Source organism: Dipodomys merriami, unplaced genomic scaffold, assembly GCF_024711535.1.
Source record: "Dipodomys merriami isolate MVZ:Mamm:240054 unplaced genomic scaffold, mDipMer1.0.p SCAF_8, whole genome shotgun sequence".
NCBI lineage: Eukaryota > Metazoa > Chordata > Mammalia > Rodentia > Heteromyidae > Dipodomys > Dipodomys merriami.
In genome coordinates this window covers 27,475,360-27,487,991 of record NW_027206401.1, presented here as the reverse complement: position 1 = coordinate 27,487,991, position 12,632 = coordinate 27,475,360, and the positions used below count along the sequence as shown (strand labels likewise).

At 43.1% G+C, this 12,632-nt stretch overlaps 1 protein-coding gene across 2 annotated transcripts in view; it reads right to left on the bottom strand.

Annotated features, from left to right (window-relative positions):
- Positions 1-11,999, bottom strand: part of Mtcl3 (MTCL family member 3) — a 39,918-nt gene extending 27,919 nt beyond the window's left edge. Inside the window, exons 1-4 of one of the 2 annotated variants that reach the window (XM_070010863.1) lie at positions 11,909-11,999; positions 8,824-10,024; positions 8,087-8,311; positions 5,851-6,009 (exon numbers count right to left, since the gene is read on the bottom strand). In XM_070010863.1, coding sequence (XP_069866964.1) covers positions 5,851-6,009; positions 8,087-8,311; positions 8,824-9,927 — 1,488 coding nt within the window. In that variant the 5' untranslated portion in view covers positions 9,928-10,024; positions 11,909-11,999. Of the gene's footprint in view, positions 1-5,850; positions 6,010-8,086; positions 8,312-8,823; positions 10,172-11,908 lie in introns of those variants that run through there. The other variant, XM_070010864.1, reaches the window with a different exon arrangement.
- Between the last annotated feature and the right edge of the window lie 633 nt (positions 12,000-12,632).

Here is a 12,632-nt window from a genome sequence, read left to right as displayed (position 1 = left end):
ATTTTTTTTCAGGCAAATTGGATACAGAAGTCAGAGAAGTTAATAACCCTTCAATAATGAGATGATTAACTGTCATGGAGATACTTAACACAAGAAAGCTGCTAACTTTCCTATAGGTCATTAAAAGTTCAGCCTTGGGCCATATTAAACTGGACTCTAAGCAGGGTCCATGGTTAGACACACTTAGCTCCAGTGAATATGGTTTATCAGCAAAGGGAACAAACATCCAAACATGTAACTACTGAACAATGCAGCCTACTACACTGCAAAACATTAAACTTAATTTTGTAGGAAAATTAGAAATAGATTCATTAAGGTTTTGCTTAATGAGGTGAAACTTCTATTGTGAACAACTTAATAATTTCAAGAATATAAAGTTCAAAAATCCCAGTCAATAAAGATATGAGATCTGATCAGCAATGTGGAGTTGTATAATGCTAAGCTGAATTTTTTTTAAAAATGTTATTGTGATAGGGACTTGCTAAGCTGCTTTGGAGCTTGTAATCACCTTGCCTTAGTCTCCTGGGTGTTAGGATAGCAGGAATATTCCACCACACCTTGCTTTACCTCTGTTGTAAAATAAATAACCAAAACACTGAAGTTCATAATAAAACTTAAATATATTTCACTAAACAAGCTATCAATTTCTAGTCTGGATACTCATTTGGTTTTTTGAAGGGCTTTGGTAAGAGAGCTACTTATCTAAGACTAAACCTTGAAAATGACTGCAAAGTGTATAACACTACAACTAATAATTGTCATTTTATTTTAAAATACTAATGACTATTGGTCCATTTTTTTCTTTTCTTTTCCTTCTTTCTTCTTCTTTTTTGGATGGTATTGGAGTTTGGAATAAGGCTTCATACTTGCTAGGCATTACCATCTAAGTCATACTTCAAAATTTTTCACTTTCCAAATTTCAATAAACTGATGAGAGAAAATATTCACATTCCGAAAACTTCTCCATTAAAATTGCCTCTTTTGCTGCCTCTTCACTGATTTATTACTCTGCAGGATACTTGCATAATATTGCTTAAAAATATTACCTACAAAATTAAGTGTGGCTATGATAGTCCTTTATATAAGAAAACAAATAAGTAACCATAAACATGTAGAGCAATAATTTGTTGAAGTGCTCCACATATGAAGATGATAGGTACATACACATACACACACACACACACCACACACACACACACACACACACACACACACACATATACACACACGTATGCATTGCATTGTATTAAAAAAGCGGAGGTACTACTATTAAAATGTATACTACTAATTATTCCCATGTTCTAGAATGAAAGCTTATTGTAGTTTTTAGGCTATATTAACTAAGTTTAGATAGATATTATTATTATAGTATACCATTTAAATGCCTCTAGAGCAAAGCATGGAAAAAAATTAACAAAATTATTTTCTTTTAACACTGTTGTAGAAAAGAGAGTGAAGAGTGAAATGATTAAAAGAATACTTGTTGCTCCCTTCAGTGTAATTTTTTTTTAACTCAATTTTCTATCATCAATTCTTCTGGCACCAGGCCTTAAAAGTAACATGAGGCGTCCCCCTCCTCCTGAGGGGTACAAGGAGTTCCAAAGGCCAAATAATTTTCCTTCCCATTGCAACCAAACTTCAAGAAAGGAACTGGCCACCAATGGAAATGGAACAAAATTTATCCCAACTCAGAGAATGTGTTGTGTATAACCTCCTCCACAGCTTCCCTTACTTTTATTTGTGCTCAAACTTATCATGACATTCAAAGAGCTGGCTGTTGTTTCCATGAACTTTTGCAGAAATCTCTATTGCTAAGTGATAGACCATCATTTCCCCAAATTATAGGAAGTTGAAGGTATTTTCTTCTCCAGGAAGAAAGCATGCTGCTACTAGCAATCAGTGTTTTATAACTTTATAACTGGGATGAGAATGTTATAAAGATTGGAAGGCAGCATTCTAAAGGTCCCTCTTGTTTGCAATTGGCAGAATATCAGCTGCTTCAATACAAGCAATAAGTGGCTAAAAACTGAACAAATTACTTCCATCCTACTTCTACTCAGTTCTTCTAGTCCCCAGATGTCTACTCCATCCTCAGGAGAAGCAGATTAGCAGATGGATGTGAGCAGGTACATAGGACTCGGTGTTGCCACTAGCTCTGAGAACAATTGGTCAATACCCTTGAAGCCAGTTAAAGGCCTTAGTAAATGGTTCCAAACTCTAGCAGATGGTCTATTGGTCCCAATAGGACTATTCAACATCTATATGGCTCCATTTGAGGAACTAAAGTCTTAGAATTAGAAGAGTGCTTTTTTCAAGTACATTATATTTAACATTTCATGTTTGTCTCCAAAACTAATGTCTTTTCATCATAATAGAGAATTTGGCATGATTCCACTTTCCTCCATTGGTAGAATAACACAAAAGACTTGTTGTTCAGGTGGTTGGTTATAAACTCAGGAAGGATTTGAACATGTTTTAATTTCACAACTAAGAGAGAACATGGTTAGTAACTTCTGCCTCACAAAATAACCAAGCTACTATTGCAACTCAGTTTTAATATTTACCTTCTTAGAGGAAAACAAAGTTATCATTACAAAAAATAATTTGTTTTGAATAAACCAGTTCTTGTTTCTAGACATTTTAAAACTATTTTTTTTCATCTCTGACACATCTCTAAACATTATGAAGGTTAACCTCAGGTTGAACCTTCCTGCTAGAATATTTTTCATTTTTCTTTCATTTTATTCAATAGTCCTCATATATTCTATGCCACCCTACTTCTGCTCATTTTTTTTTACCACACATACCACCCCATTTTCTAATATTATTATTCTTTTTTAAAGAAAAGATATTGAATAAGGGTTTCTGTCCTAAGATTTCAGCTCAAAGCCTTAAGGGCCTTTTGCTTGCTATACAGGCATGCCATGCTTTTAGCGCTTTCTAAGATAGAGTCTTGTTTTTGTTAGGGCCAGCCTCTGACTAGGATCCTTCAACCTCTGCCTCCCATATAGGTGAATTACAGGTCCAGACTGTTCTATTGACACTGGGGAGGGAGGATCTCACCAACTTTGTACTAGGGTTGGTCTCAAATCATGATCATCATGAACACTGTTTCCCAAGTTACTGGAATTATAGGTATGAATCACCACTTCTGGTCTTACACTTATGTTCTTTAATCAGGGATTAGAGTTTGGGTTTTATAACTCCACAGAGAATGTGAATTGCCTCTCTGGGTTGCCCATATATGCTTACACTTCCTGGAGGTGCAACAGCATTTCTAGAAGTACATCCTGCAAGGGAGAAAGTCATAGGCATGTGTGGGGAAAAGAATCAAAGAATTATGCTTCTCTCTGACAAGTCTCCTGAGGACTTTCATAGGTTTCAGTTCTTCCTCATTACAACCTTGGCTTTCACTATTGGATCGGAGAAGTCCCTCCATGGAAAGAACCAACAGTCTTTAAGCATTTCCTCCTTTGCAGGACATAGGGTAAATATCAGAAGATTCTTATGCCATTCTTAGGTACAACTTGCCAAATATCCACTTGAAAAATATTCACATGATGCCAAATGGCAAAGTATTTTTATCCTACCTCTGGTAACCAAGTGAAGATTATTTTTCATTGAATGTGTTTAATTCAAGCAAGATAATTCTATGTTTATAAACACAAAAAGTTAAGGATGAAATGAATGACCTGGAAATGAAATCTACTAGGACTGACAGTCCCTTCTGTCCACTCTATCATTGCATCTGGTGAAATCCTAAACCCTAAGTTCTTAAAAGAAAGGTAAAATTGAAAACAGTTATAGGGAGAAGGCCAGGTGCATATGAACACAGCCATGGACAAGTCAAGAAGAGAAGCCTGGACCCTGCTCTTTATTCACAGCCTTCAGAAGAAACCAACCCTGCTGAAACCTTAATTTGGGATTCTAGCCCCCATAACATAAATATTTGTTCAAGCCATCTATTTTTGTTTCCTCATTACAGCAGCTTTAGCAAATAAATACAGCTATCTGCTTCATTCCATCTTTTCTTTCTCTCTTTTATTTTTAGGTCTGAGACTGGGACTTGAACTTGGTATCTGCCACTTTCACTGATTGGGCAATGTTCTATCAACTGAGTCATGCCTCCAATCCCATGCTTCATTTCATCTTATCTTGGAAGTGAAATTTCAAATTATGATATTCAAATGTATGTTTTGAAAAATACATGTATTACTACTTAGAGATACATGCTTGTATTTATATTAATTTCATGTTTGATTTCTTGCCTTTAGTAAAACAAGTCAGTTGTGGGGTCTGAACTCGGGGTCTGGGTGCTGTCCTCCACTCTTCAGCTCAAGGTTAGTGCTCTATCACTTGAGCCACAGCTCCGCTTCCAGCTTTTTCTGCTTATGTGGTATGGAGGAATCAAACCCAGGGCCTCATGCATGCAAGGCAAGCACTCTACCACTGAGCCACCTTCCCAGGGCAGTGCCCTGAATTTTATGAGAAAGTATGTAGTAGTTGAAAATCATCTAAAACAATTTACTACTGAGTAAATAAAGACAAGTAAAAGAAGCCTTAAAAGGTCCCCTAGTCAGTTATTTGTGAAGATGGGTTACAAGATTTTATTCTCCATATTTTTATATTATAACACAGGTCCACTCTTAGCTAGTGGCCAAGGATCATAGATCATCAAACTGATTTTCCCTGTTTTATATAAAATAAGTTTAAAGCCAGTATAATATAAGAACAAATAGATATTAACATTACAAAGAATATCTTCCTCGACTGAAACCACTCTACAAAGTTCTTATGTATACTTAATCTATCAATATTTTTGGTTACATCATAAATATAGATATATAGTTGTACCATTCCAAAGTAAGCACAGAAATTATAGGTTAATACCTCAGTCCATGGAAAGATTAACGTTTTCTTTAGGAGTCTGTATATCTAAGCAAAGGAATTTGCTCAGAAAGTCATGTATGCATTTGCTAATTGTCAATATTAATTCTCTCAATTTCATTGTACATACTTAGGTACTTTCAGAGAAAAGTATTGTAATTCAAATAAACTTAATAGTTATTATGAACCTAATTATGTATTGGCAGAACCTTTTCTGTTTTTTTCTTCTCTATTTTAAGCGATATTTATTTTGTTCTTCAAGATGACTCAGGATAATTAAGGTAGGAATCTTCAAATTGTCAGTATGGAAGAAAGCTTTGACTATATTCTGACAGAACTAGAGGAATTGCTTTCTACCTAAATGATTTCAACAGAAAGAAATCCTTTAAACAGAAATATGCTGTAACTAAACTGGTAGATGTGGAATATCTTCAGGGTAAGTCATTCATCATATCCAATGAGATATCATCCTAGGGACCTTATCGTAGAGAAAATTCAAGCCAATGAGTAGAATTGATTGAATGGACCTTACAGTGTTGACCATTCTAGAAAGTTATTGTTCTATGAACTCATCAGTAATACCACAAATCTGTTCCTGTCATCCAACACAAGCACCACTCCCTCCTTCCTACTCTTGATGTCCATTGAGTCTGCTTCATGGGATAATTTATTTAATTAGCATACATAATAATGTCCAGGAACAAAACATTTAGTCACAGCCCAGAGTACGTATAGCAGGCGTAATGCTCAATTCGAATTTTTTTCTTTGCTACTCATTTGTTACTAGGAAAAAATATATTTATTAGTACCTTGGCTAAGATCAAGAAATTGTCTTTTAATTGTAAATTATAAGAATTATTTACACTACTATATAGAATTACTTAGCCAGCTATATTATGTTTTAGGATTTTTTCAAGCATTTAAAAAAATATATATTACATTGTAAGACAAGCAGTTACTAACCTCTTTCATTTTTTCTAGTTCATTCTGTAAGGCTTGTTTTGCAATTTCAACTTCTATAAGCTGCTGCCTCAGTTTCTCATTTTCATCTTCTGTTGTTGTCCTCTTTTCTTCCACATTTTCCAACTCATGGTGAAGTCTCACAGATACATCCTTTGCTACCTAAATTAAAGAGATTGTGAAAAAGAATACAATTTTATTCATACTAAAAGTATTAAGAACCTATTTTTCTTCATATTGAAAGTATTAAAATGCCAGGCATTGATGGCTCATCCCTGTTATCCTAGCCAGTCAGGTGGCTGAGATCTGAGGATCTCAGTTCAAAGCTAGCCTGGGGAGGAATGTCTATGAAACTCTCATCTCCAACTAACTACTAAAAATGCTGCAGTGGAGCAGAAGTTGAAGTGTACAGCCTTGAGCAAAGAAGCTCAACAACAGTGCCCAGGACCTGAAAAAAGGATCTAGGACTAACACACACAAAAATCTCCTACCATATGATAGTTATAAGTTCCATACGTCATTTTTTATGGAAGTGGAAACAATGTCAGAAAGGTGAATTAAGATGATTAACATTACACAGCTAACAAAAGGCCAGATGGGATGGTTCTAGACTTTGTTACCTTAACTTCTGTAGTACACTGTAGTATTTGGTTATACTGGATCCCCTACAGAGCCATTCATACACCTAGAGTTCTACAGTAAACTATGAGGTAGATGTTTTGGTTATTGCAATTATTGAAAACTGGAGAGACATTTATTCAAATGGCAGTTGGGGGCTGAATTTTGATCTTACAAGAGGTATTTAAATGTAGGAAATATTTTAGTTTTGATTTGGTCTTGACTTAGTCTTCAAATTTTTGGAATGATTGTTTGCCTTTTTGCCCAAGCATTCAGATGATGATGAAAATTATAGGGTTTGGAAGACTAAGGGATCACCTAGTGTATAAACTCAAGACATATGCTATGGTTTCAGACTGATGAGGGCTGAACCTGGCTGAACTTCCAAGTGTGTCTAGGTCTGGGCACTGGTAATTAACCTCTATAAATGTTGTAGTATCTGTACCTACAAAATGGTTCTGTTAATAATCTCTACTGCATGTTTTTTTCCTCGAAATTAAATGAAAAAGAAATGTATAAAACAATGCTTGCTACAGCGCCTGGTGCATAATAAACATGCAAATGTTGGGGGGAGAATGGATGTAACAATGACTCTGGTAAAAATTAAAACAATACTTATAGTTGTTTTGAATATAGGGCAATTTTACTTTTTTTTTTTTGTCAGTCGTGGGGCTTGAACTCTGGGCCTGGGCGCTGTCCCTCAGTTCTTCAGCTCAAGGCTAGCGTTTTACCACTTGAGCCACAGCGCCACTTCCGGCTTTTTTCTGCTTATGTGGTGCTGAGGAATTGAACTCAGGGCCTCATGCATGTGAAGCAAGCACTCTACCACTGAGCCACCTTCCCAGCCCCTGTATTACATTTTTATGCTGAAGTTAACACAATTAAAAGTATATTTTGTTATGCATGGTGATGGATTTTATACCAGGTGTTCATTGTCAGTGAGTCTGTCTGAAAATCAAACTGAAGGGAAGAAACCACACAGTCCAACATTTCAAGGTTGCATTTCAAGGCTGCATTTTCTCCTGGGAGAGACTCTCGAAGGAGTCACTTCACTTCTAAATGAGGTTCTATCTATACTTCTCCCAAAGGGGTTGCAATTTGGATAGTTTTCCTTTCGGAAAGTAACTGGAGTGGTAAGTACAGAGAGGAAGGAGTGAAGTGTGGGTGGGGGAGTGGAGACGAGAGAAGCAACCTTCACCGTGCTGGCTCTTTCTATTCTGGATATCACTATGTCTGCACGCGTCCATCTCAAGCTGCCCTCAATCTCCCCCTGGCTTTCACTGAGGAGACAGACCCTGGAGACCAGATGGAGGCTAGAGCCAGGGCGCTGCCACGCCTTGTTCCAGCCAAGGAGGGAGGTGCCCTCTCCATCACTTCTGCAAGACCCACAATTCCTTCCAGGAACACCCCACAACCTCGTTCTCCACGAACACAAGCTGAATTCTTCAGATCCACCAGTCAGTTCTCCTTCTGGAAGCCTGATAGTGGGCAGTCGACGTTGCTGAACTCCGCGTCCTAACCACCACGTCACGTCCTTCACTGCCCCTCCACCAGAATACCCCGCCTCCCACCCGCACCACCCCCCCACCAAACACGGTGCAGCCCCCCGCGCGCCGCAGACCTTGAGGTCCTGCTCCAGGCTGCGCAGCAGCTCGCCGTCGATCTCCCCGGTCTGCGCGTAGCGGAGTCGTTTGCGCTCGGCCTTGCGGAGGCGGTACTGCAGGATCCGGCAATTTTTGTTGGCTCTCTCCAACTCGTGGCGCATTTCCTGCAGCTGACAGGCATCCTCTTCGAAGAAAGTATCCCTCATCTCGTCCATCTCGGTTCTCAGCTCATCGATCTCGTTCTGGAGCGGGGACGAAAGGCCGCGAGGCGAATCAAACAACCAACCTCACATCCGTCCCCTCCCATACACACCGAGCGCATCCCATTCCAACTCCGAACCCTCAGCTTTATCGTCCCCTCTCCAAGAGGGAGTGAGGGCTGACAAAGATCTGATTGAAGAAGAAACTAGAAAAATAAAAACGGCCTGCTTTCAAGCCTTTCTCTCTCTGGCTCTAGGTTTATCCATACTCCCCCTCCCCCCAAAAAAAGTGGGACAAACCTTGATCGTTAGCAAAGCGAAGGCCCAGATTTGGTTTCCCATGAACCCTAACGCGGTTTCAAATCCTAACCAGGCCAAGGAACAACCCCACCTTTTCAGTTCTCCGTACCCTCCCCTCCCCCAGTCTGGCAAGGCACCCCGAACAGGTTAGCAACCGCCACACACCCCGGCCAGGACACGCCCTAATCCTCCCGGGGAGCCCTCCGCCCAGGTCCGTTCCTCCCCCGGCCCCGGGGTCCCCCTCTCTTTCTCACCTTGAGCGTCTCGTTCTCCTCTCGCAGCTTCTCCATCTCCTCTTGCATCTCCTCTTGCTCCTGAAGCGGCTGCGGCTGCGATGCAGGGGGCGCCGCCGCCTGCATGGCTCCGCCGCTGGCGCTGCCCTCTGCGTTCTGCGGGGGGCCCTCGGCCGCGGCCGCCATTGGAGAGGAGGAAGGGACGACGATCAGGGGCTCACAGATGGCCGGGGAGCCAGCGACCGGCGAGCCGCGATTGCCGCCGCCGCCGCCGCCGCCGTTCTTGGTGTGCATCTGAGCCGCGGCCGCCGCCGCCGCCGCCGCCGCCGCGCGCTCCTTCTTGAGATGGAACTGGATGAGCTCAGACTGCAGACATCCTTCTTTCCAGTAGCCCCCTCCCCCGCCGCCGCCCCCGGCCACGCCGCTTCCGGAGTTTCTCCCGCTGGGGCCCGGGGTTTTGCTCCCGGCAGAGGTGGATGGAGACGGGGAGCCCCCCTCCCCGCCGCTGCCGCCCCTCTGCGGAGCGCGGGCGCCTTTCCCTCGCCAGCCCCTGGGCGGCGGCAGCTGCGGAGCGCCCCCCTCCCTTTCCCGGGAGCCGCCGCCGGCTCCGCCCCCTTCCCCACCCCCTCCTCCTCCTTCCCCGAGCGGAAGGGGTTCCCCGAGTTTGGAGGGTACTGAGTCTATCCCCCGGGGTGAGTCTTCCTGCGGCCCGGTCCTCCTGCCGCCCGCAGAAGGCGGGGTCGCGGCGGGGGCCGCTTCAGCACCAGCCGCGGGCTGGACAGCTCCCGGAGCGGCTCCTTTGGGCGCCAGGGGCGTCGCCTTCTCCGCCCCGCCCCCGCCCGTCCTGGAGCCGGCTGGCGGCGCCGCGCGGCTGGGGTTCTTGTTCCCCTGCTGCTGCAGCTGCAGCTGCTGCTGCCGGACAGAATTGAGTTTTGTGCCGGCCCCCACGGGAGACCGCGTGGCCCCGGCTGTCTGTCGGAGGGAATTGTCCCGGGGTCTCGCAGGTGACTGAGCTCGCTGCTGCTTTCTGCTGCTGCCCTCCGGGTGCAGGCGAGCCTCGGTGGCGGCGGCCACCGAAGCTGAGATTGCAGCAGGGGCAGCGCCCCCGGTCGGTGGCTGACTCATGGCAGTCTAGGAAGAGCCTACCAGAGGCGACTGGGAATCGTCCATCACTAGATCCTCCTCTCTCCCCTCCTCACCGCCACCAACCTTGCTTTCTAAGCTGGAGGGGGGGAGGGGGAGAGAGAAACAAAAGAAGAGAAAGATGCATCGTGTCTGCATTGTTAAAGAGCCAGACCTGACTGTGTTGTGCAAGCGAAGCTGCAGAACCCGAAGGTTTTCAACACAGGGGTTTTGACCTAGGAATGGGATGCGGAGCTGTCAGGTCTCTTTTCGGTCGTGGTGGCGCTGTATTCCATCTGTCAGTAAAATGGCAGATCGGAAACTGCAGAGGCTTTCATTCTGTGAGGTAGCAGGTTTCCGGAAGGGTGAGATAGAGGGTCAGAAAGACACCAATGGGAAGAAAGTTAAGTAAAGAAGAAAAAATAAGGTCAAGAAGCTTTGGTGCGAAAGGAGATGAGCACACACTGGAGTTGCCAAACCTCAGCCTTTCATAAGGTTGGCTTTCCTCAGCATCAAATCTGTATTTAATGCTTACCTTACTGGAGCAGTTTCCTTAAACCAGTATTCTCATGAGTCAACTACAGAAAAAGAGTTACGATATAAAGGAAATTTGCTACGGGTACATGATATCTTTCTCAAATTCCAACTCCTATTGCTATTGTAGAGAAAGGTAGCCACTTGTCTTTAGAATAGGACTAAAAGAAATAGAATTAATTTTAAATCAACCCCAATTTTAAGAAAATAACAACACCAGGAAGTATCTATATGGTTAAATTATTCACAACCCTTAAGAGGTTCGGTTCCCTCCCCCCTTTATAGCTTACAAATACATTTTTGAACAGTTGCTAGGCAGCTCTACACTTTTCTAACAATTATTTTTCTACACTTAATCCATTTTGTAGTTGTTCAGGATAGTTTTAGTTTTACATGTAATTCCAAGAATTTTCATTTGTAGGCATCTTCTTAGGTGATATATGTTAGGCTAACTGGTACATTTAGCGTTGAATATAGTAAGTTGTGTCTTTAATGTGCCAATTTCTTCGAATGGAGTCAAACTTTGAGACAGAATGACTCTAAACCTAAAAGGTGATTCATGCCACCTTCTTTCATGGTAATAAGATGATTTTCTTTTGTATATCTTTCCAAGCTGAATCCATTCCTGACTTTTTTAGTCTGTAAAAATAGCCAGGTACTGTCTCTTGGGTTTTCCTCTCTGGTGATCCATTCAGCTAGTCAATTTGGTGGTTTCTCTTTGGGATTTTTATTTTTCTCTAAAGCACTGAAAAGGCATGACTAGGCAAAATGCTCTCTTAAAAATCAAACAAGTCAATACTGCCCAACATCAGCTACTTTAAAGAAACGAAGTACCTGGTAGTTCCTTTGCCTCCATCATTCCTGTTAGTATCTACTCTGTTAGAAAGTAATCATTTTCCTTTTGTAAAGAAACAGTACTGAAAAGCTCCTTCTCCACCTCACCTCCCTTTCTGTTTCTGGGCTCTTCTTCTAAGTCACTGAAATACAAGCATAGTGGGGGAGAGGGGAGAAGTTGCCCACCAACTTCCCACATCCTTTCCAGGAACCCACAATCCTACTAAACTGTCTGACTTATTTAATAAGCCTGGGCTAGATTAATGTGGTCTGCCCAACAAAATTACAAAGCCAAAGCAAACTTATTTGTAACCAGGCAGAACCACCCTGAAGCTGAGAAGCCATCAGAAAACACTAAAGGCTGTCCCCCAAACAGATAGAAACCCAAACAAAGCTTGGCTTCCAATAACTTGGCTTCATAACCAAGGTACCTGACAGCTGTCACGTGGTTCTCACAAAATGACAAGAGGCCAGCCACATCTCTTTGAGTCTTTCCCCACGGAAATCTCCTCCCAGCAGAGCCCAAATGAACACTTTGTATCTCAAACTTTACCTGCCCACTTATGCACTCCATTTCTCACTCCCACCCCTTTAGAAATCCAGGGTAACTGCTCACTTTCTCAGGAGATGAGATGTGTCCAAGAAGTTGATGCAAATCCACAGAGCTTTCCTTCCGGTGTTCCGGGGACCTCGGAGCTTGTGTCTGTCTGCCAGAGAAAAGTTCAACTTTGTAGTATTATGTGTATATAAACGACTTTCTGACGGAGCACGCCCGCTCGCCCACTTCCACACCCACATGGATTTCCCCCACACAATGGCGGTAACCTCCAAACGCAGCTGGGTTGGGAGAGGGCTCCTTGATGGCTCTCCGCGGCCGGGCTGCAGCTGAGTCTGGCAGCAGGCTAGAACCGAGGTACCAAGCAGTGCCAGACGCTCCCCAGGAAGTGCAGTGGTATTCATGAGCTGACCTCACCGGGCTGGGCAGGAGAGAGGGCGGGATTGAGAGCAGGACTGGACAGAAGTAACCACAGAGAGGTTACTTTGAAGAGAAAAGAGAAGGTGGAGGTCAGAGGTGGGAGTGGGGGGTGGGGAGGGGGACTGGGGTGGAGAGTGGGAGGAGGAAAGCAGACACAAAAAGGCCAGAGCCACGCCCGAGCTGGAAGATTGGCATCCGAGCTCAAAGTCCCAGCTCCACTCACATTTCCCGTACTTGGCCAAGGATCCCCCAAACCGCTTAAAATCTGATGCATGGATTTTCTGCAAAGCTTTTGTCTCGGCTCGGATCAATCTCCATCAATTATTTACTCGAGCGCTTTGCTTTAGCAGGCGGGCTCCAGCAG